Source organism: Stigmatopora nigra, chromosome 22 (assembly GCF_051989575.1).
Source record: "Stigmatopora nigra isolate UIUO_SnigA chromosome 22, RoL_Snig_1.1, whole genome shotgun sequence".
Classification (NCBI taxonomy): Eukaryota; Metazoa; Chordata; class Actinopteri; order Syngnathiformes; family Syngnathidae; genus Stigmatopora; species Stigmatopora nigra.
This window is the reverse complement of record NC_135529.1, coordinates 1,759,181-1,784,382: the sequence shown is the minus strand read 5'-3', so window position 1 is coordinate 1,784,382 and position 25,202 is coordinate 1,759,181. Positions and strand designations below refer to the sequence as shown.

The 25,202-nt window shown below is 41.9% G+C and overlaps 2 protein-coding genes across 2 annotated transcripts in view; both read right to left on the bottom strand.

Moving 5' to 3' along the window:
* The window catches only part of LOC144215721 (hepatocyte growth factor receptor-like), a 32,339-nt gene extending 19,173 nt beyond the window's left edge, over window positions 1–13,166 (bottom strand). The window contains 4 exon segments of the mRNA XM_077744822.1: window positions 308–511; window positions 9,542–9,739; window positions 9,830–10,814; window positions 12,951–13,166. Of these exon segments, the coding sequence (XP_077600948.1) occupies window positions 308–511; window positions 9,542–9,739; window positions 9,830–10,813 (1,386 nt within the window). The 5' untranslated portion in view covers window position 10,814; window positions 12,951–13,166.
* Window positions 13,167–18,315: 5,149 nt separating this feature from the next.
* On the bottom strand, window positions 18,316–24,706 carry LOC144215893 (caveolin-1-like). The gene is made up of 3 exons (XM_077745092.1): window positions 24,546–24,706; window positions 23,296–23,478; window positions 18,316–19,785 (listed from the first exon to the last, which is right to left on the bottom strand). The coding sequence occupies exons 1-3, from the start codon at window positions 24,579–24,581 to the stop codon at window positions 19,444–19,446; spliced, it is 561 nt and encodes a 186-aa protein (XP_077601218.1). The 5' UTR covers window positions 24,582–24,706; the 3' UTR covers window positions 18,316–19,443.
* Between the last annotated feature and the right edge of the window lie 496 nt (window positions 24,707–25,202).

The window sequence follows — 25,202 nt, the reverse complement described above, 5'->3', positions numbered from 1 at the left end:
GGCTGTCATTCCCCAAAACTGGGGATTATGTTTCCTATCAAATATTTCCAACTAGAGTTGGAATCTCAATTTCCTGGAACAAAACCATTTCTTTTGGGCTCTTTAAAACCTGCCCCCCCAAAACATCCCAGAACGTCTCGAAAGAGCTACACCCATGCTATGTCTTTTTTGACCTCGAACATTTTTAACTAAGTAAACCTAATACTACATTAGCTCCTGGTTCATTGGTGAAGAACCTGTCTGGCATATCCTAGAGGTTCCTAAACATCCCAAGACAACAAAACCACTAAAAGCAAGGTCCTGGTACCTGAATGAGGCGTCCGTCATCAGTTCCCAGGAAGGCGACGGCGTGTCCATGGACCGGAAGCACTTTGATAGACGTCACTAGAGTTCCTGTGAGCTCTTTGTGCAAGTAGTCCAGACGTTGCACAAACTGGGTCACCTGCAGTCGATATTTGCCTTCTTTTCCTTCTTGGATACCCTCGTGTGGGTCGCATTCATCTGAGGAACTCTGCAGGGACATGAGAGCATCAAACATACAAACAAAGGTGAGGTTTTAACATGGTTAACAAGTGCAAAGCAATGATTAACTGTTCATTTTTTTTCTTTTTTTGTACAGGGGATTTGGAATTTTTGCCACTGCGGGCCTCCTTTGGTCTTTGATACTAAAGCTCGACATATCATCTTGCATGCGCCGACCGGCGGGTGTAAAAAGTGAAATCCAATCAGGTCGCCGTTGTAGTCAAGACAATAGCGACCCGTTAAGTGTGAGGTATATGGTGTCACTGATGGGTGCCCCGCGGTGATGCGGACAAGGTGAAGGCTGAGTTAAAAAAAAGAAAACAGGGAAAACTAGTGCCTTGTTGCCATCAATCTATCACATGACAAACCTGTGAGTAACATAAGCTAGAGGAGGAGTTGCACTCACTATGAGAAGTTAAAATGAACAACAAACTGATGAATAATTAAAATAAAATGACATATAAGCAAAACAATGAGAAGTCACCAAAGATTAGGTTCCAAAAGTTCCTGTGATTGGAAAAACTGTGTGTGTAAACATTAGAATAACAGCTACATTGCTTCTTAAGTTAAAATGATCTAATATATCACAAATAAGTATTCTGACTTCTAACCCTTTGCCAAGTCAGAGTTAATTAAGCTAATTTCATTAGAAGCATCCATGGTGAGCTCACTTATGGCAGTTACAGAGCCCTTCAAAGCTAAACATACCCAAAAGTCATTTGTCTGTGCTGTAGGTTGCCCACCCTGATTAAGATCAAGGGTTCGTCCAATACCTGTATGCCCTCCACCCGTGCCATTTGAGTGCTGGTGCAGAGGTCACAATGCAGTGAAGCTGAGAAAACAAGCAAAGTTGCGGCGCGGTCAAGCTGCCGGGTCAAGGACCATAAGAACCCCCCCTTGTGGGTCATTAATGATTAATGTAAGCCGAGTCCCGCCGCTGAAGGCCATGACTAAAAACAAAGAGAGCAAGAAGGGGGTGAAAGGATTGCAGTGGATTTTCTACATCAAACTCTGGTTCCGCTCATTGCGTTTTTTTCCGACGCTCCAGCAGGCACAGACACAACAAGTGGCTAGCGAGCCGGCGACACTCTTTCGACACGAGCAGTTCTCCACATGAGAAAAAAACTTTGCTGGTCATTTCCCGTGATGCATTGCAGTCCAGCGGTCCGTTACGAGCGTAGCCAGATGAAAGACGAGCTAAGGGGGTTGGAGGGGTTGGCTTAGCGCAGCTCAGGAGGCCTCGCACAACCCCCTCGTGCTTGAAAGTAGATCGCTCCCAGCGTTATATTATATCAAAAGGGATGGTTGTTAAAATAATGAAGAAAAAAATGCACACTTAAAATGTCTGGACAACAATACTACAGATTTTTTCCATGCAAGATGGCAATAACAATGGCAGTTAAGGGACTATTATAAAGGTCAACCAGCTAAAGTACATCTTGTACTTTTGTATAATTGAGAACTATTCTCAGTTAAAAGAAAGGAGCCATTTGTAAATAGTGGGGTAGTGACATCCAAATTCCTAACAGGTGGATCCCTGCTCAAAGTACTGGATTTACAAATGGATTGGATTCAAACAAACTTTTAAACATTTTAAACACTATGAAAGCCTTTACAAATTTTCTTACTGCAGTTGTTTGCCCTCATTTTCCTTTTGAATATGGGGAGGGGATATGGTTACGGCTCACTGCGTTGGCTAGATAGTAGGTTTCAGGTATGAGGGCCATTGCAAAACCTTGACTGTTTACCACGTTTATCAGATACAGTATCTGTGATTTTGCGATTCTACAAAAAAGAGCAAGGATTTAACAATTTGATGTATAAATTGTGTCTGCGGACCTCAGTGGAAATATTTTGGGCATACATCGATAAGGATTTGCCATTCTGTTTTCCAAATGTCAACATGTCAATATTTGATATACTAATAGAAAGCACTGAGGCACAGTTGTAACAATTTTACATCTTGCCATGCAGTCCGATACTATTTAAAGTCAGAGCTGAGTGAATTCTAAAATACTTAGAATTGGTATGCTGAAGTTGTTCAAACTAAATAAAGTTGGTGCCGGTGGGCCAAATGGAATGGACAACCTTTGACATTGCGATCTGTGAACCGGAGAGTTTGTTGGCCTGAGGGCGTGCGCGAAAGTGAAATCTGAATGTACGTCTACCACCTGCACTCTCTCAACACACGTCCATCTGCAACACGACTCTCAGTGTCATACGTGCACATTTGTCGCGACGCGTGTGCAGCCATTGTTGTCGCGCTACGGTCAGTCGCAAAAAGCTGCCAATGAGGGAGCGCCGCTCGGCCTGGTTGGCGCCAGTGCACCGCCTGACGACGTGAGATTGGCCTGAACACACATGCTTCCTGAAGATGGCAACAGCAAAGATCTTGCTACTTTCAGGAATTTTGAAGGGAGTATGCCGATGCTATGTCCATGTGTTTCTCAACAGAACTCATACTCCACTTTTTAGGCAGTTGGCTAATTAACTAATTAGTTGGTCTTTTTGTCCAAACAGCAGAATGTAATCCATTAAAGCCAGAATTTGTTAAAAAAATGATTCAGTCAGATCACGGTGTTCTCTGACATCCATAAAATGGAATGCTAACATATGAAAGACATTTTTTATTCACAGTGTGCACAGGTGCACCTAATGAAGTGGTGGGTGAAAAATGTTACTCCTGCTCCAGGGAATCTCAAATATAAGGAACTTTTCCATGCGTATACTTTCCGATGGCGTGGAAGCAAATGAGTGAGTCAGCAGGTCACTGACAAAAGAAAAAAATCCTGCTTGGAAGCGCCGGAATCTTCCTGAAGTCTGATCCATCAAATGGTCCCCATCCCAGTGCACGTCTTCATCCATTCACTTCTTCATTCATTAATCATAGAAGCATGTAATTGCCATTATGGACCAAGAAAGCTACTTTCTCTTACAAAAATGAAACTCAACTGACCCAGGTCCAAACTTAGAAGAGCAATCATATATCATGATGTTGACAAAGAACCAGCTGTCACATTCTAAAGCAAGAACCAGATTTTAGAACCACCAGCGAGAACCATAAGTTAGACCAGAGTCTTGATATATAGGTTACAATCTCTGTACTTGTAACACAAGTGTTAAAAGTTGGAATAAATCAAGCCTTGGTAAAGCCAAAATACCAACGGGGAAAAAAAATGGCCATGTCAGAAATGATGTGAGAACCCAAATCAAGAAGCAACCAAAATCAAAGAGTTAAAACAAAAAAGCAGAACCAGGAGCCAGAACCAAAAGCCACTTTTTAAGACTTGACATTTGAACTGTGTTCCCAACCAAAACAGCAGCATCACGAAATAAACTCAACTGAATCACAATGGCATCTTCTTAATTATTGGCCATTGGATGAAGGGAAGTTTTACATACACCATTTTATACAAACAAACCATCAAAGCAGCTGAATATGTTTTTTTTCACTCCACAGACTTGTACATCTGCATGGAGTTGTCAGGAGCTCATGTTTATGAAAATGAAGGGGCGGGCTAACCAAAATGCAAAACAAAACGGCTTTTCCATTGTACACTGAATTCTCAGTAAAAAATAAATGAAAATTTTCGGTGTGAAAAAGAGCCTGTATTTTTTTCCACTACAGTTACAGAGTTACATGAGTCAGCTCAACGTGACTCAGCCATTTTACAAAACTGTATCATCAGAATTTTGTCGCCCCTTTCCAGCTGCATCACAAGGTGAAGATGAAAGATTGAAGAAATAGCCCGTCGTGTCTACGATTCCTGCTTGTTTATGTGTCTCCATTACTTGCGCGTACACGCCCACAACAACACACACACACACACACACAAGCAAACACAGAAGGGGTGCTGACACTGTGCTTGGATTACGTTAGTATGAAATGTCTGCAGCAGATGTTTGCTGGACTGTCAAAACATGTACCCAAGTGACCTCCAACTCTGAGATACCACAAATCTATTGGATCAGATGGCACTCAAACGCAATTTAAGTGGTAATAATCAGGGTTTCGTCGAATACAAGATAACTGAGGCTAAAAACCAAAACCAATTATTTCACCTGAGAAAACCCACGCAGGCAAGGGAAGAATATACAAACTCCAGACAGAAAGTTGCGAACCTAAGATTAAACCCTTAATTTCAGAACAGTGAGGCTGACGTACTAACCAGAATTCCAGTGCAAAATGACAAATCGCTGAACTTTTGGTACATCTCTACTAACAATAAGAGTTATAATAAAAATAATATAATAAGTAATGTTCAAAACGTGCCCCAAAAAAAACCCAGATAAATTATACTTGGGTTGTAGTTCATGAGAGACCATCAACGACACTAAAAGAAATAGAATACTATCCTTGAGTTTGTTATCCTAATGGTGGCTTCATCTCCAAGGCAAAGTTTTCCGCACGCCTCTCTCATCTTTTTCCCACGCATGCGTGCGTTCGTGCATATGTCCATCCAAAACTTTCAATTAGTAGTTGAAGTAGAAGCAATGCAGCCACAAGCCTGCGTGCTGAACTGGACTCTGTGATTAGAAATGTTTTTAAAAGACAGAAATGACTTCTCAGTCATCCTACGGCAGTGAGAGAACAGCGTTGAAATCCAAGTTTTGGGAACGATTATGAGAAGAATCCCTTTAATTGTAGCACCCAGACTTCAACTAGACAAAGGTGAACCCCTAACACTATCAATTAGGCCTTAACTGGACTTCTAACCCTTCAAATTATTATTTTTTGGATGGTACATCTGGCTAGTGTTCATTTCCCTCCACATTAACAGTGTGACAAAGATAACCCTTTTGTCTGTTTGTCCGTCTGTTCTTTGTTGGTCTTCCTGGTAAAATCAAGAAGAAAAAAAGAGAACAGCCAGATTGATCATTAACTCAACAGAGCCACCACACTATCAACTCATCGGGGGAATTTGACAAAAGCAAAGGGGAAGCGAAGAAATTAATCATCTAGCTGAGTTTAAGCCCAATCAGCTAAAATCGGAAAAATCAAATTCGACGTTTGTTGTATTTTGTCCTTGACCAAAACTGTCAGAGCGACAAAAAGATCTAAAACCTAGTGGTGGTGAGCGGTAGAATATTATTCAATTAAATCTAGCGTAACTACGTTTCTTTTCAAAATCCTCTTTTTTGTTTTCGCTCAACTAAAATGTGAAAACCGGCATTTGCAGAGTTAACCGCTTTGTTTACTGTACTGTACTCATCTCACATTTACAGTAGTCGTTATTTTCCAATGTGCATAAGTTGAGCAAAAGCCGGACAGGATCGGACAAGATGAAGTAAGAACATTCATTCTTTTATGGCTGCCGAAGATCCACTCGCACCGCCACCCTTTCGTGAATGGTGGCACGACATGCTGCGACTTGCTGAGATCCAAAACAAAACAAAAAGTCAGGCTTTAGCAACAAACCCCTCTTTTACCTCATACACACAATCAAAGAACAAAAAAGAACGACAACAAGGATGACGTCGAAGGTGTGTTCGTCAGGGTGCAATCACGCACAGGTCTTCCAGGTGTACGCAATGACGAGAGGTGGACACCTGCATTCTCACACAAGACCCTCAATGACGCCATGTCTGTGCGTGCGAGGGTGCCGCCAAAAACTACAACCAAGTCAGAACGTGGGGTCAAAATGACGATGAGATTAGCATGGATTGCGAGAAAAAGAAGCAAATGCTGATTGGTTTTAAATTCAATCTTCCAACTGATTGATTACGCGGTGCCTGGGTATACGCCCAGCTTTTTGAGCAACGTTCATTTTAATGAGCTTTTCATGAGAAAATAGGCGACACATTGATTTCATGCTGACTCCAAACATTTTTCATGATGAGGACTGCGCACAGGCAAGAACGTGATGTATCGTACTCTCGTGCTTTCTAATGAAATGGATTTAATAAATAGGAATACATTTGAGGGGCTTCAGATTTGACACAACATGTGCAATGGTCGTTCAAATGATGTTAACTTGGACGTGTGACAGTGAATACTAATCATGTTTGATTGAGGATGATGAAGATCCAATGCATTTGGAATGAGGAGGCATTCTTTATTTTTATTGGTTTAAATTGCCTATTTAAAATGCATTTTTTTTCCAGAAAATATTCTAATCTAAAACTGATCTCTTAATGACTCTATATTATTGTGCAGTTGCAGTTAAATCGAATTTTGTTTATATTTGGCTTTTCTCTTGGTTTATTTTAGCACTTTTTAACTAATTCAATCTATCATAGTGTTGTACTATAATTACATCACTGAAAATAAAAATAGAAGAGTGATTCAACATCCAAAAACAGTCACCACAAACTCCAATTTTATTTTAATATAATTATATAGCCTTTTATTTGAAGAAAAAAAACCCTACTAATTATTTTGGTTTTCTTTAAACTAATTTTTAAAAACAGATTCAATTTGATCTTTTAAAATCTTTAAAAAGATTTAGCATACTCTTTTGTTTACTATAGTTCCAATCATTTTCCTTTATCTCTGCCTCTTTTCTCCCAATCATCCAAATTTTCAAATTCAATTGAAATGTGTTTTAAACCTTACCTACCATGTTATTTTTTTCCGTAATCAACTTTTCACTCCATATTTTCTTCGTACGCATTTCCCCCTTTACACACCTTAACCTTTCTCAATTCTCCATTCACTGAAATTGATTTTCTACTGCTCTTCTTCATTTTTCTCCCACTATTTCCTGCCTCTATTTAAATATTTGTAGAATAAAAGTTATTCCGCTGTTGCCCAAACATCCAGCAATGCATGCGTGAGTCATCATTAAAAACATCCATCATGAACTAGAATTAGGAGGCTCGCTGGCGATGACAACCGCCACTTAAAAAAGTTCAAACATGCTCTTTCCGCTTTCAGTGCTCGCCAGATTCCTTCTGAGACTTTTTTCCCCCCTCCAGCAGCAGCAGTGTACACACACACACACACACACACAAAAAGACCAAAATAAGCTTCTGTGTGCTGGAGTGTGTTTCAGCGCCAGACAATCTTTATGAATTTATGAGCCCTTTTATCATATCTAAGGCCAGCAAAGACTACCTGCCAGATGCTCAGCGGCCTAGTCGAAAACAAGGGACAAGGTGGATGAGGCACCCATACGCTGTAGTTGAGTAAAAGTACAGTTACAATATTTTAAAAAACCTAATTGAAAAGTTTGCTAACTATACAATATAAGAATTGACTTTGACTGATTATTCTGTGCCATTTATTCATCCAGACTTAAAAAAAATAAAATATTTTTGCTGGACTTTAGTGCTGTCTGGTTCTCTTTTTTTGTATTTGTCACATGAAGAAAGTGAGAAAAGTCAATAGCTTGTTTTGTTAGAGTAAGATTAGCAAATTTAAGATCCAAATTCCTTGGCACAAAGTAGGTTGAAAAATAAACACTGGCTCACAATGCAGATGTCTGCAAGGTGGAAAAATATTGTAAATTTAACGAAGCAACGTCTGACCATAAGACTGATTGGAAGACAAGCAGTTGGACAATCCAAAAGAGATAAAAGCTCAATAAAATGTCAAAAGGGTGTCGTTAAAATGAGCAGCAGGTGTTCTGCTTGGCTAAGAGGAACATAGAGGTGAAATGTAACCGTCGAAATCCTGGTAAGATCTTGACGTGACCACACAGATCACATCCAGGAACAAAAGATGAACAGCAGTTGTTCCGCTCACTGGTAAAAACAACTCTGTTTTACAGTTTCTTCTTTCTTTATGACTTTTTCCATGTTTGATTATATTCGAGTTTTGAAAATGTTGCAATATTTTTTTAGAGCTTTTCACAAGGTGTACTTCTTTTATTTTACTAATTTTACCTGTACATATATTTAGATAATATTAGCTCAATATATTTTTTTCTGAGAGGTTTATCTTTTTTTCTTAAATGCATACTACATTAGTACATATATTTTTCATCTTTCCATCTCTTTCCAGTCTCAATTTTCTTCTAATTTTATTTATAAAACATATTTCCATGAATGTATTGGCTTTTTCTTTACTTTATTGGTGCACTATTTTTTTTTCATTTACCAGTATTATGTTGTTTTTGTTGCTTATTTTTACAACTATTAATATTTTTCTTACGTTTTACATTTTATTTTGATCTTCCTGGGAAATAACACTTAGACAACAATGTCATTTTTAACTTCAAAAATGTTTATTCTCTTGCAATATGTACTTTGAATGGTTCAGTGCTTGGCCTGTTTATATCATTATTATCATCACCATCTTATCTTCTAAATGGAAATTTAACTCAACTGCCTAATGTCTTTTTGATGGGATTTCTTGTATTACTTTTTTGTGTTGTTTTTGTAACTGTTCTGTACATTCAATAAACCTGCCTTGCTTGCGTTCCCTGTACAAACAACAAGTCTGATAAGGACTCGTGTGCTTATTGCACATCGAGAGAAACAAGTTGCCATGTACTGTGGTGACTGACAACTTCATATATGCTTGTAACATCTAGACATCCAAGAAACTATGACGCAAGAAAAAAACAACACTATTGACTGACACATTGATTCTATTCGGGAGTCTGCTGGTAGTGGTGACGTTTTGAGAGGGGCAAGTGGCTGTAAATGTTCACTGTAAATAAAGCGCTTTGTCAATGATATTGGAAAACACGACACACATGATTGATCCCGGCATGGCAGTGAGCTTTTGGCTGAAGTCCGGGATACTTTGTCCTAAAATGGACGCTTTATGTGAGCAGAGATGTGCAAGGCTGAAGCTGATGTAACTGCACCAAATATGGTCGATTAGAGTGGACGGCATAACACTTTGAACTCGTTCCTACTCTTTTATCCACATGTGTCTTAAGTGGAAAAATTCCAAAATTCCACCCGTGCAAATCAAGGAGGAGATCACAGAAGATAAAATGGCTATTAGAAGATTTGCTGTGCCTCTTAGCTAATGTATAAATTGGACATGAATAGAAAGGAAAAAAACAAAAGTATTCACAGAACCAATTGGAGAGGAAATTTTAGCGAGCTGTCCGGCAGTACTCACCACATTGTAGCACGCCTTCCCATCGGAACCGGTGAAGTGATACGGGTCCACGGTGTTGCAGTCCTTCATGTACTTCCGGAACATGGTATTGAGGTGCTTGATACTGATGGCGCACACGGCCGAGTTGGCGGTGGGCTCGCTGGAGTTGGGTTTCCCACGGGCGAAGGCGGCGAAAAGCACGTCGTCTCCTTCCTCAATCTTTAAGAATAAAAACCCAAAAACATTTAAACATGAAAAAGCAGGTCAAGCTTAACATGAACCATCTGTAAAAGTCATTCAAAAATGTACCTGTAAGTGCCGCTGGAGTTCCTTGCCAACCTTGGTCACGTGAGCCGCCTGCAACAAGTTGAACACCTTGCTGGGTTCGACCGAGCGCCGTCGTCGCTTGTCGGCGCTGATGCACTCCAGCGGTATCTCCACGTAGCGGCGGATGACTAAATCCGAGGAGCACATCCTCACGAGCCGCGTGTGGTAAGCCGGCGAGTCCCGGCTCACTCGCTGGACCGTTAGAAAGTACGCGTAGGGCCCGCTATGGAAGGAGTGAACGTAGCGCAGATAGTAGTTCCCCCGCAGCGACGGGATCAGATCCATGTGGGACAGTTTGGAGAAGAAGGTGAACCCGTCTTGGCTCGTCTTCATCTTTCTCATGGACAGGGTGTGAGGGCGAGTGGCGCCAACCCCTGACTTCCCCGAACCGGGAATCTCTGAGTTGCCGGCGAAGAAATGGATGACGTTGCTCTCCACGCTAAGCACCCGCGAGCCCGACGGTCCAACCACCACGTCGGCGTCGGCGGGTATCCCGCTGCCGGGTGAGACTTTGTCGGCGAAGCAGTAAACGTCCTCGTCAACCGTCTTGGGACTGATGTCGTCGTCAAGAACGTGGCGGCGACAGACGCCGTTGTCCGCCGAGCCGCAGCTGAATAAGCCTTTGTCATACATATTCTCCACCACCAGGGCTAAATTGTGGTTATCGGTTTTACCGGCAGAGCCGGAGCCGCAGGTCTCGTTGCCGAGGAGCGGCCCGGTGCGGTACGCGGAGAGCTTGGTAAGGTTGGGCGCTAATGCGTAGATACGGTTGACGGTGCCTACATAGATGACGCCATCCAGCGTCACCATGTTCTCCACCGGGAACTCGGCGGTGAACGTCGGGAGAAAATGTTCCTCCGAGTGGTTGACTTTGGACGAATTGGAGGTCGCAATGCTCCACCCAAGCATGAAGGACCACCACAACAACCACATGGCACGCAAGGTTTGCAGGAAGCGAAGTTTCATCCTGATGGAGAAACGTCAAAAAAGTGAGAATGTATCCAAAAGTTAATTATGTGCACAGACGGTTTTATTCCAAATTGTTTGACCTTATTTTTTAATATAAATTAGTTATGTTAAATAAAATCCTTAAACGTAATTTGTTTGCAACCATATTTTGTGCTACATCACTCATTTGCAACATGACAAAAAAGGGGGAATTGTGTTTTATTTTTCACTTGAATTAAATGCTTTTATATGGATGAATGTGGGGATAGTTCTGTTCAATTTGGAGTTGGAAAAAAAGACTGCTTTTCCCCTCACTCCTCACAGCATTTTTAAGGCAATTTGATCAGGACCCACAAATCCAGGTGACCCGGAATTGTGATTGCTACATACCTAGTCGAGATGGGCCATTTTAGTTTGGGGGATTAAACACATAACACAAAATGCAGGTGTCATCAAATTTTCCGACTGCAGCAAGCTGCATCTCTGAGTGAACCGACACATCATAACGGCTTCTCTGGATTTTGTACGAAAGCCCCGCAAATACTTCATTACGGCAATTTTGCAGGGTTCTGTGTCTGAAAGGGCCTTCACAGGCATAGAAGCACTTGACTTAAAGACAGCGAAGCCTCTAGGGAGCGTTAAGATAAACTCAATTAAAAGCCAAGAGGCGGGAGGGGACCCTGGTGGGCCGATAAATCACCGGGCGACTCAATAGGGACACGCGGTGCGGGTGACATGGGGGGGTGGGGGGATTAAGGGAAGGATCTGTTTGGTTGTCATAGTTTTGTGGTGCTGCAGTAGAATTTTCAAAATGTGCATTTGAATGTAGGCTGAGCTTGACGTGGTTGTGACACATGTATTGTCAAAGGCATTCAAAACAAATCATCTTGACATGATGGACACAGATGCAATCCTACTGTCTATGGCATATGTCTATTATGCCCCGCCCACACACACTTCCATTAGGGAGAATAAATAAAAAAACCTTTACAATTTAATTTGATTATTTAAATGGCAGTGGGGAACATGCTCACACAAAAATCATTATGTCGGGGAATAATGGAATGAAGATAGAGGGTCTGCTGACAACAATGACCATACTGTAGGGCCCCAATGGGTGGTTTTCTTCTGACTGTTTCTTTTATTAACAAATTGAAAAATAATATTAACAGATCATTCATTCATTTTCTGTAACTGTACGTATCCCCTCACTATGGTTGCGGGAGTGCTGGAGCCCCTCCCCGGTAATTATGGGTAGAAGGTTGGGGACACCCCAACTGGTCGCTAGCCAATCGTACGGCACGTTAAGACAAATAACCTTTAGTACACACGCACACAATCACACCTATGGATTGTATATATAGTTTGTGTGTACGAAGCATGACAGTTGACCTGAAGTTTGTATTTTTATAAGCTGTTTGCTGCAAGTAAAACTGTCCAGTATGTATTTTCAAAAATATGTTCATGTCAATCGCCAAAATGATGACAATCTAAAATAAATGAATAGATAAATGCACCAATTAAAAGTCCGATTCTCCTGATTTTGAGAGTTTGCCGAGGCCTCCCAGCTCAAGCTGCAACCCGACCTCGGATAAGCAGAAGATGAAGAGGATAAACATTACAAGATTAAACTAAGTTTAAAAGCTTATAAAAAGTAAATAAACAATTAAAAATATATCTACATAATTTGCACTCATACAGTGTCAATTGAGTTTCTCCTTTATTTATATGCTAGAATGTTATTAGTATTTGTACTTTGAAAAAAAAACTTTTCTGGAGCTTTTGGAGTAACTTTTAAGTGCATAGCAAGAATTAGTATTGCCTGAACTAGATCCCACTATAGTTGCCTGAAAAAAAAATAAAAAGTGAATCACAATTAACATTATGTGTGTATTGTATGTGTTTGGGGATGCACCTGTAAAGCATAAAAAGCAATGCTCATGAAGGAAGGTCACAAAAGATGTGGCACTTTTCCGAATTGAGGAGGAAAGTGAGTCATGCTGAAAGTACACGCACAAATGCAACGAACGCACACTTGCATGGGCAGCACAGGCACACAATGCGTACGTTCAAACCCAGATCAACAACATCTACATAAATTAAAGCCATTTCCACCAGTACATAGTGATTGATATCAATAAGCAATTGGAGTCACCTGCTCGTCGGCGTTCAAATCATATTCCGCACGAAAACTTCACCAAGTTAGTCCAAAACAAGGGCAAAGCTGCTTCGACTGATTCTTCCTCTTGTTATTTTCGCCCAAAAAAGACGCAAATGCACTTATTTTTGTAGTTTTTCTTGTTGTTTTTTGTCAGTGAGCACGGATGCGTGCGCGCAGCCGAGTCGATCCGATCCGAGCCGATGCTGCTGCTTTGCCTCTCGGCTGAGTGCGCGCTCGCTCCCCTCCGCGAGCGTGGCCTCGAACCACGCCCACCACGCTGCGACGTCACCTGGTCCCCCATGTAACCCACCTTTCCACCGAACCGTTCAGGTGAAATTCTTTGGCCCATTTAAACAACTCAGCTTCGATATTATTCACTTTCAAACACTTTTCCTTGTCATAATCGCCGGGTGCTGGAGTGGGGCAAAAGGCGGACTACACCCTGGATTGGTCGCCCGTCTGTCATTCTGAAGCCATAAAGACTAACAACCATTTGCCGAGTAACACTTATTATTGCAGGCCAGGGAGAAAAGATGCAAACTCCACACAGCAAGGCCCATACTACACCCGAGACTGGTCGCTAGTCAGGCGGAAGGCACATGGAGAGACAAACGACCATTCGCAATCAGTCAAATTGGATTGGGTGTCTTGTGCAGTCAATTAATTCATTTCTGAACTCAAATAACTCCTATTAATAAATGTTTCTAGTTTATTGTATTGATCTGTAAAGCATGCGTCCATTTTATCAGTCCCATTTGTGCTGTTTTATTAGTTATCTACATAGTTAGGGTTGAGAGAGAGAGAGAGTGATTACTATTAATTAGGAAGTCTTTACCACAGTCCCTACCATTATTCCTTCCTGGAGAATTTATGCAAGACATTTTTTTATGTATTGACCCACTGAAATTGACGTAATTTCAAAGCTATTTGCAGGATTCTTAAGATGAACATTCCAAGAGTCTTTGTTCTGGTAATTTTATTTATTTTTGTGTCATTTAGCACTGACAGAGCCACAAAGACATCTCATGAACGCATGTTTCATAATGGAACAGGAGGTCCACCATTTCATCTTAAAGCGGTCTTATTTTTTTCAATGTTTCCCTGAATGTTTCGTCACATTACTTTCCAGTTGGGTTGACCATTAAACCCTAGGAGTCAACATGGAGCGCAAGGACAGCACTTGTCATTTCCTCTGCACCTGACGCGGGCGTCCACAAACTGAGTCACACGCGTAGCGACGACTCGCCGAGCCGTAAATAACGAGCTGCATGGCCACAGAGCGTCGTGAATCACGGCCAAACATTCCTTTGTGCCACTTCCTGAAAGAATGCGGGAGTCACACACACTCACTCACTCACACACACACACACTGCCTCCATAATGAAGGCGTCGATGACCGGTCAAGTGTCGAAAGGATAAACGTTTGTCCTGGTTCCATACAGAATAAAACGTCACTCCTCAAATTGTGTTTTCATTTTTTTCAGTTCTATTTGTGGTTAGCACATCCGACTCACCATTCTGCGATCGAGGGTTCAAACCCACACCCAATGTGGAGTATGCATGTTTGCCCAGTAAGTGGGTTTTCTCCAGGTACTTTGGTTAGCTCCCACATTCCTAAAGCATGCACGTTAGGCTGGATGAACACTTTAAAATTGTCCTTATCTACAAGTTTGAGCGTGAATGCTTGTTATTTTCAGTGTTCAGTGCGATTGGCTGGCGACCAATTCAGGGTGCTCCCCGCCTTCTGCCCACAATTGGCTGCGATAAGCTCCAGCACCCTTATGACCCTTAGAAAAATGAATGAATTGAAGTTTTAATTAGCGTAAGAACATCAATTGCTTCTGAGATACATGCATTGACTCATGTCCTGCCATTAAAAGCGATGGATGGCCAATCCATTTGAATTGGGAGGAGGAACTGGGGTGCCCAAATGGATTAGACGTCTGTCGCTGTCAGTTGGAGCCAAGTCTCTGCACTCATGCGTGAAATATTCTTCACACAATAGTCTTAGTGTGAGAGTTTTCTCTCAGCGTCACAGTTAGGTTTTGGCCAATAGATGTTAGTTCATTATCAGTTCAGCTCTCTTGTGTACAAACAGTGCATTATGGGTATAATTAGTAAGAGTGCTGTATGATTGAAGAACACCGACAGGGTCAAAAGAATGGGTAGAACTCAGTTTTATGACATGCAACTCTAATGTTTAGCAACAACAACAACAACAATACCGCCTCCAGAACACACAACGAGCCCAGCTAAAAAAACATGGACATATTTACTAAGAAGACAAACCTTGGAAACTTAGTGTAGTACTATAAAATGTGTGTTACTTCTCAAGTTTCCATTTTCCAAAAGTTTTTGATGAAGTTGTGCATGCAATGATGTGTTTACTTGAAAAATCCTGTTTTGTGTTGATACATGACATTTGGTAGGAATACATTTCTCAAGAAGCCATGCCTGAAAAAGAAACATAATTGTTACCATGATGAATAAAAGGCTTTTTGGGGGAGTGGGCAAGGCTTCTACAAATCTATACTCTTGGAGATTTTGTCAGATTTTTGTCAGATTTTGTGAAAAAGATCACTTGCTGGTTGGATTACTCAAATAATACTAATAATATATGGGTTTGACATAAACATGAAATGTCGGTTGACGGTTCTATCGTGAGTAGGCCAACACGAAAAGCTCAAAAAGCCACACCTGAAAGAAAAAAAATGGGTATCATTTGAGATTTTTATCTCCTTTCCATGCATCCTTTAAAGCCCACATAACATCTTGACATTTTCACATGAAATTTGTTAGTAATCACGAATAGACTTACAAAAAAGTCACAAAATGTCACACTGTAAACAGAACTGGAAGACTGACATTTTGGGCTCAGTTTGGCATCTTTGTCACCATTCCTTCAAAGACTATCCCTATTTTTTTCCCACTTGCCCCAAAAATCTGTTTACAACCCTGGGGATTTTTTTAAAACTCATTTTTGGGGAGATTATGGAGGAGGGTAAAAAGTGGTGTGCGTTCTAGTGAGGAAAACACTTCCCATCGTTCTCGTCAGTCTGATTAAAGAGAACAGTTTGGCTTGGTCTCAGGGCACACGTGCTTACACACACAGGGGTGTGTCTTGTATACGTACCAGTGTGTTTGTGCTCCCAACGGGTGTGTCTGTGTGGTCATTGTGGTCCTCTAGTGTTGTTATCCTTAGCCATGAAGTGGGAAAAGAGCTAGCAGGAATGAGGACCACGAGGTCGGAATGTGGAAAAGCTCCTGATGTGGTTCTGGTTCTAATGTCGCAGCACGCCGTCCTGGAACCGCAACACCTGCAATATAACAAACTGTACACAAGTTCTATTTTCTGTGCATGCAGCTGGCCTGTCAAAACACAACACATGAGTTATATATCTTACAATGTATACAACATTAGAAGGTATGGATATTTCTGGTCATTGGACTTTCACAGGCTTGATATTTTTCTGCTGTCACAATACAGGAAATCAAAGGAGGAAGGAAAGGAAATGAGTTGGCCGAGGGTCTCCGTACCGCTGTCTGCATCTGACATGTGAAATGACCCGCCGCATTTCGCTTGGCGGCATGGATGTCAGAATCAGATCAACAGTGGTTGGTTCATCTCACAAAGCATCTTTCATGTCTGAAGCTCTGATCACTGCTGATGCAGCGGAAATCAGAAAAGGAACACAACAACCCACAGAAACCCACTCAGGGAATGACAATGTTTCAGTGCCATTGATTGTCCAGACCATTTGCATCTGTTCGTTGATCCCTCATGTCAACTCACAAAACATATACTGTTAAAAAGATTCATATGCAGTCAAAAATGTTATGTATACAAGAAAAAACCAATATGTTTATCTGTAAAATTCGACGTTTGCCCAAAATTACATTACAGACGACATTTGGCGACTAACTATAAATTTGATACGTTATTTACATGTTTTTTTCACTTGAAATCGATATGTTGCAGCTATAAATTATGTTTTCCCTTGAATTCGTGTGGTATAGTTAACTTTCAGTATTTTTTTATAGAGTTATCTATTTGGAAAGTTACTACAACACACAAAAAAAAAAATCTTATTTCGCCATGGCAACCGTTTTGTATTTTGTACTTAACCATTATAGGCCCTAGAGGGAGATGTTGCATTACCAAAATATTGACATTTGATCAAAAGTACTTCTAGCATCCAACTCATTGATGCTAAATAACTTCACAAATTAGTGCAAGAAACTAAGTCATCATACAGCTGCGTATGACGAAATTGGATAGTGCATCTCCACAAGTCCGCCATCCCAGGCAAGAGCCCTTAACTGACATATTCAGACTTGTTAGCACCCCGCCACGATGGAAACATCGCATCACCTCTTGAGCGCCATCAATCCAGCGACTGCAAGTTTCCTCACTGATGCCAACAAGAAAAAAATGGATCACTTACCTCTCTCTGACTGTCTTCTTACTTACCCTCCCTCAGTCACCCTTTAGAAGGCAGATCCACACCAAAAATTGGGGGTAATGGATCGGGCGTTGTCGTAGATTAGCCGCATTGGCCGCCCGGCATCCGCTCTTTTGCTTCCTTTCTCTTCGCCGTCTACGCCGTACTTTGGGTGGGCTGGATATCCACAGAGATCCCGGAGGTCTCCAGATGTTCTCGGGGATATCGAAGATTAGTTTGTAGTAAGTCGTGAAATTGGGTATCTTGCCTTTCAACGAACGAACTGGAGAGCAATGAGCCGCTGCACCCATGCGTGCCGCCATCTTGAACTCAAGTTCACAAGTAAAACATTCTATTTAGCAAAAAAAAAAAGAAGTGTGATTCAAGCAAACCCTTCATAAACATGCTTTATCTTCCGAATGCGTCACGGTAAAGAGTTTAAAAATGGCATAAGATACTCTATGAATCCATTCATGATAATTGTGATATCCAGTAAGGTTTTGTTTGATTTGTTGTGTTTTGGTACTAGTTTTTCTGGCACAAAAACCATCGTTTACTGAATTTCTTAACACGATATTGTAGTGTCACTTTTCTAAACTAATAGTATGTTACCACGGGCTGAAAACAATGATGAAGAGTGTGCATGCCCTCTACTGGCTAAGGCCAAAGTTGACAAATAATTACTAAGCCTTGATTAAAAAACTGAAATAAGCAGAGAATATTGCATACACTAAATTCCTAGAATAAATGTACCCAATGTAGTTTTGATCTGTTAACAAATAACCCACCAACAACAACAGCAACATGAGACAACTTGACGGGCCTTCAACCTGCAAGAAAAGACAATTACAGTTGTTTTCTGAAATGAAGACAAACATAAAAGTTACAAATGCCACACACAAACACACACACACACATAGCCATATTTAACTTTAATGTGCACAGCATATTATACAATTAAAGGCAAGGAAAAGAAACAATATTTATAAAAAATATGACCTTTTGAGCCCACTGTGAGGAAATGAACAGCAGGCAGACTGAGAAAGAGTCAAAAGCGTGCAAACGTGAAAAGCTGAGCCTTCTGAAAGATCTCACATTAAGTTTTTAAATGACAACACAAAAAAAGCACCTTTCACTTTGCGTCATCATTTTTTTTTTTTAAAGTTGTTAGTTCTTGGTGAAAAAAACGTTAACGTGCAAACCACCAACAACATTTTGCTCACGTACGTGGAAAAAAAAGCTCAAAAGCAAAGCGAGTCCAAGTCAAGTTTTTACATCAAATTTGTTTTTTTTAAGCGAGTGAGTGAGCAGCAGGTTGCGTGTTGAACTCGACGGTGGCGGACGGTGAAAAGAAGGGGCGGCGGCGGGTTCAGTGTGTCGGACTGCAGCAAAGCCAGAGAGGAGGGAAGGGGGGCGGGGGTCTTTTTTTGGTGGCTGGAGTGTAAAGGGATTAATTCTTGTTTGGTTTTGGGCGGCGTCAGCAGGATTCGGCTCACTGCCGAGCTAGCACTACCGCGACCGCCATCCCTCCACAGATAAAACAGGTGAATGTCACTTTGTGTGAAACCAGCAACCACAAAAATAGACTCCACACATGGTAGTGACAAACATACAACCACAAACGTATTGATCTGCTCACTCCTTAACTCATTGACTGCCATTGAGGACGTCCATTTGGAATGGATGGGACGTCCATCACCGTCAATGGCAGCAAATGAGTTGCAATTTACACTCTGGCCGATTACAAACACAGAGGACAGAGAACGAGGCGTGTTTCACGTGACTTAAGGGTTGAAGCTTTCCACGTTCATTTAGTGGTACCTTGCTTGATTCACCAAATATTTGCTGAAGTTGCCGGCGCTTGGTGGGCTTTTGTGTTTGGGGAGCTAAAAACACGGGGAAAAGCTCTAGAACACAAAGGAATTCAATACCGCCCCTTCCCCGTCCTTCTTTTGGGAATGTCCATCCTGTGATAATGTCCTGTCAGCCTTGCCCACACCCTTACCCGGCCCACCAACCCCCCCGAATCCTCCTCCGGATGACGCCTAGACCTCCTTGACGGTGCTGATCCGCACGCTGCTGAAGCATTTGCCCATGGCCTCAAAGAGCGGGTCGCAGAAGGTGTGCACGCCGATGGAGTAGATGCGGCTGACGCATTGGATCTCGATCAGGTAGCTCTTGATGCAAGGCACCACTGCCCAGATGTGCACGAATGACAGGATGGCGAAGAAGATGCCCCACACCAGTGCCAATGGGATGCCAACCAGTGCAGTCAGCAGCCGGTAGCACCAATACTTGGTGACGGTAAAGGTGGTGAAACTGGCCTTCCACACGCCGTCGAAGCTGTACGTGCCCGCCGGTTCGGCGATCACGTCCACAAAGTCCACCTGAGGGGGGGAAGAACACCACAAGATCAATCAATAGATGAACATACAATATACGTATTACATATTTTAAATAGGTAGTGATATGTCATGTTTATAAAGGCAACAAGCCAATGACTATATAGTATATACTATATACTATATAGTATATGGTATATAAGTGGCATTTTTGGGAGGGCATATTTGTTATTATTTTATTCCCAGAGTATGGTATAGTCAGACATAACTTGCCAAAATAAGATATCGTACATTCATAAGATAAGATTTTCTGTGACAGCGACAATTGTGGGTCAATTTCTTCAACCTTGAAACTTTCACGCTGGCTTGAATAAGAAGCAGTAACGATAGAATTTTCCTTTCAGCAAACATTGAGCATGTTCCCGTTGAATCAAGCTCACTCCTATCAGCGGACCTTCTCATTTGGGGAAGAGCAAAGGTCACCTTGAAGCGTAAACACATCACGGACACTCCCTATCATTCTTCTCCTTGGCTGGGTGAGTGAGTTCACATCAATATTTATCCTTTTAAACCTTGGACGCCACTCGGTGCTCTCACAGTGGCAACATCCACAAGGTTTTATTATGAATTCCAAAAGTCTCTATAAAGTGAATCCGGCTTTCTTAACAGCCTCATCCAGATTCGACGTCTATCTCGGTCATTGGCACTGAGACAAGAATTCCCTTTTAAAATGAATGTCAATGGCAGTAAAGAAGGGCAAATTGTGGCTTGTAACGAATAAAACATTCCCTTTGAATATCAGCAATGTCTCAAAGTTTTTTTTATGATGACCAATTGGAGTCTTGTGGCAGCATGTGACCGTCCCCCACACACCCACATCGCCACGGCAACCATATTTTTGTGTCAAATACAAAAGTGTCATGCTATTCTCAGAGCGCTATCTTCAAACAAAGTGGCGCAGAAGCATGTTAATGGACTCTTGTGTTGCTTTGAGGGTCTCCTTACGTCAGGGGAAGTGTCTGCTCTGCCCACATCCTGTTTCACAATAAAACAATTAACAATACAACACAACAAATCTTACACTATAGTTGGCGCGGCCTTGATGTAAAAAATGTGGCATGGTACTGTCAGGCAATAGAGTGGGGGCCATGTGACATAAAGACAGACAATGGACTGGTCGCCAGCCAACGACAAGTCACATATGGTGGATCAATCATCTGGTCATCGACAAATGAGCTATTTAGAGCCTGAAATAACGTTTTTTTGTTTCTTTTAAACAACTCACACCAGCCAGGTAGAAACTTCATACAGGATGACCGTGACCCAAATTCTAAACCCGAATCTCATAACTACAAAGCAACTCACTAACCACTTATCCACCGTGGTGCAAGGCAACTAGCGGATTCTTCTAAGATCTGCACGAATGGCGCTACTCTGGCTATGGAAAGACTTTGTCTTCTGAATGGAAACTCACAAGCCAGCAAAGCGTGGTTCTGATGCGGCCTTGTGATTGAGACCAGCTGCGGAAGCCGCGGCTCGTTGCCACCAGCCAGCATTTTGGAGTGGGTATGCTTTGTTGTGTGTGTGCGTGGATGTGTGTGTGTGGCTTTCTGGAAGGGCTTCCCTCTATGTGTGCGTGTGTATGTGAGTTTGAGTACTTGGCAGGATTGAGTCAGTGACCTCAAATGGCTAAGCAACGACGTGGAAAAGTTGACGTTTCTGTCCGGAGGCGGGAGCTCCAAAGGTGTTCCTCGTGTTGGAATGCGCCACTGAGGAAGTTCCTTTTTTTTAAAGTAATATCACATACAAAAAGTGGAAGCACAGTTTGACGTTTGCACGTCGTCACACAAAAGCTTGATTTGGTTATATTGTGGTCTCTAAATTGGTGTGAATGTTCGTGAAAATGTTTTTTTGTCAATATGTATGACTGCTTGACTGGATGGCGACCGGTCCAGGGTGTAGGCCTGCCCCTTTGGATACATCCAGTTTTGTATTACATATAATTAGAGACAGAGTAGTGAGTGTAATTAAATGTTTCCACTGGGGATTTTAACATTGCTAAGGAGGTAGGAGAGTGTGACTCATTTTTTCAAAAGAAAAACTAAATCAAAGACTGCTAAACTTCTTTTGAATTTTTTGGGGGAAAAATATACTTCAAGTTTGGCATACTCAAATATAAAGTAGTACTTTGAGGGTGTGTATACATAGAAAGGTGCTCAAAAAGACTTCTTAGAACAAATCCAGAAGATTGGAAGAAGAGCAATTGAATGAAAAAAGTAATGTTAGGAACAAAACCTTTCATTGAACATGTGAAACCATGATTTTTCAATAATAAAATGTACAAATTAGCAAATGACACAAAATGTTTACATTCAATCAGACTATGCCATGAAGCTAATAGCCACTAGGGGCACGATATTCCAACATCTTATTTCTGATCTCCTATTGGACCAACAGGCAAATTGCAGGCCTGTTGCACATGTTGGACATTATGAATGTCGTGTGAGCTAGATTAACTTTCCACTTCAAATCGTGGTCATTTGTTTGATTTTTTTTTTCCATTCCAAAACTCAGCTTGTCTTGTGACAGATGGCAAAGTGTCATCCCCAATACAATATCCATCCAATTTTTTGGTGTACGCCATTCACAACTGTAGAGAAAACTCACCTACTTGCTGTTTTAGTGCTTAAACCCATGTTAAAATCATTTTCAATCATTACAGTTGATTATTTACACACGTAATATATCACACCGCCACTATGTCCGATTCGCCATCTTATTAGACGTTGAATAAACAGCCATGAGAGACACTACCTGTTGTCGACCACTACTCGCACCCAGACCCTCACGTGTCACCCCACCGGGCCTCGCCTCTCAAAGCCAACTCTGAAGGAGTTACAATAATACTATTAAAAAGTTATGAAAGTGAACGAGGGAGATCATATATCTACATTAGGGCTGTAAAGCAATGATTTCTGTAAATTGGAATACCTTTTAGGGGATTTGTGTCTAGATAGACAGTACTACATATGGGGATCTAGTGTATGTCTACTGGTTCTTCCTATTGAAATGTGTTTAGTGGGTTTAAAAGAGTCTGGAATGTATGCCCCGCGATAAAGTGGGTTCACCATGATAATGCTGTCATCGGGGTGGTCACATGGGAAGTGGGAAGGAAATTTAGCGGGGTGTGGCAACTTTCAGGATGCAATCCTTTCGCACAACATGGGTGTTTCCCTGCTTTTCCAGGCTTTTCAAACACACAGACACACAGACACACACACACACACACACACACACACACACACACACACACACACACACACACACACACACACACACTCCCACCTCATCAATGCCAGTTGACAACAGGTGGCGCCACTCCTCCACTGCCTGTATTCATTTGAACCAAACTAAATGAAAGCTTCCATTAAAAAAAAAGTTGACCACTCCATCAATTGGTTCAATTGGTCATTTTATCCCATTAACTTTCCAACCCAGCACAAAAAAATCACCAAATCTGTGTAGATGAATATAAAGTCATGATAAAAAGCTCACCTTGACCACATCGTCGTTGATGTTCTTGGGATCTCTGTTGACCAAGTCGATCTCTTTGGTGTGTATGTCCTCCATCATGGCTTTCTCGTTAAGGCTGTCGTTGTCCATGTCGCTGTCCTGTTTCTTGTTATTCGGCTTGTAAATGTTGCCTTGCTTTCGGATGAAGGGCGAGTGCACAAACTCCTGGGTGAGACGAAGAGGGAGTGAGGAGGAGGTGGAGGAAGGATTGAGAGAGAGAGAGAAAAAGAGAGACAGAGAGAGAGTGGAGTAGTGGCTGCACTGGGTGGAGCACGGCCACACCCCTCTAAACAGCCGCAAGGGGTCCTCGCCCCCCACTCACATGTGCAATGGACCTGCTTTTCTTTTCCTCTGAGAAATTACGCCTCAGAAAACACCTCCAAAACTTTCAACCAGCATGCTGTAAAATCATCCACAAGAGGCTTCTTAGACTCTTAAACTTTCCAGGAGAGATTTTTTTCCAAGGCCTCCCCTCATTATCGTATACATAGCTACTGCATAGAGCCCAGGAAAATGTCCAAAAGTCCTCATTTGAGGGGAAAACTGTTGTAATGTTGTTTAAAGTGGTAACAAAGGCACCATTTTAAAAGTTACATTTATTTATTTTCAGTTGGGACGTAGAGAGTGTATTTTTTTTCTGTCAAAGTAAATTTTGCAAGTATTCAATTTGAATAACTCATTCATTCATTCCCAAGGTTTGCGAGGGGTGTTGGAGCCTGTGCACAGTAGGTTGCCAGCCAATCGGAACTGTTGTATACAGGGAAAGTACACATGCATTTCTTTAAAAATGTTTTAAAATGGACATAAAAGTTACATTAAAAAAAGAACGATCTCAAAAATAAACGCAATATATTGCACTGCACCTTAAATATTAAAGAGAACACAACTATACTTTTACTTGACAACAATAACAAAAACAACAGCAAAACAAACTTTTAAGGATCACCGATTAAGCAGTCATTCAACAAATGGAATAAAGAATAAAAAGCTCCAAATGCACGAGGCTGGAAAGCAGCTCGTGACTGATACTGCAAGCTTTTACAGCATATTTACGCACTTTTAACTGAAATGTTACGCACGGAATGCTCAGGCGCAAAAATGCCGTCAAATCTAGCACTGTCGCTCTAATGTGCATCCGCCGAGGGTCCTTCAAATTCAGTCAGCCAGTGCGAGAGAACAGGGAGGTTTACAACGAATAGTGCAATCGGACGACCCGCAGTGCCCACTCGTACCTCCTCGGGTTCGGTGCTCTTCGGTCCTCCTGCCATGAAGTCTTCCTCCTTGTGGCGACAAAAAGGGAATCCAACAGACGCGAGGTGTGGAGGAAAGAGGGGTGTGTGTGTGTTTGTGTGTACCCGTGTTTGTGCCTGTGTGCATGTTTGTGCACGTGTATAAGTGTGTGTGTGTGTGTGTGTGTGTGTGTGTGTGTCTGTGTGTCTGTGTGTGTGTGTGTGTGTGTGTGTACGTGTGTGTGTGTGTGTCTGTGTGTGTGTACGTGTGTGTGATTGTGTGTACGTATGTGTCTGTGTGTGTGTGTGATTGTGTGTACGTATGTGTCTGTGTGTGTGTGATTGTGTGTACGTATGTGTCTGTGTGTGTGTTTGTTTGTGTTTATGTGTGTGTGTGTATGTTTGTGTGTTTGTGAATGTGTGTGTACGAGTGTGTGTACGTGTGTGTGTGTGTTTGTGTGTGTGTACGTGTGTGTACGTGTGAAGATGTGTGTGTGTGTGTGTGTGTGTGTGTGTGTGTGTGTGTGTGTGTGGGTGTGGTCGCAGGGTGCTTCCCACGGTGATTTATCCCCGACCTTTCCACCCCCCGTACGTGATTTGAATGGGATGGCAGGAAGCCTCGGAGGAGGATCACGATGGAGTGATGTGATCTCTGATGTC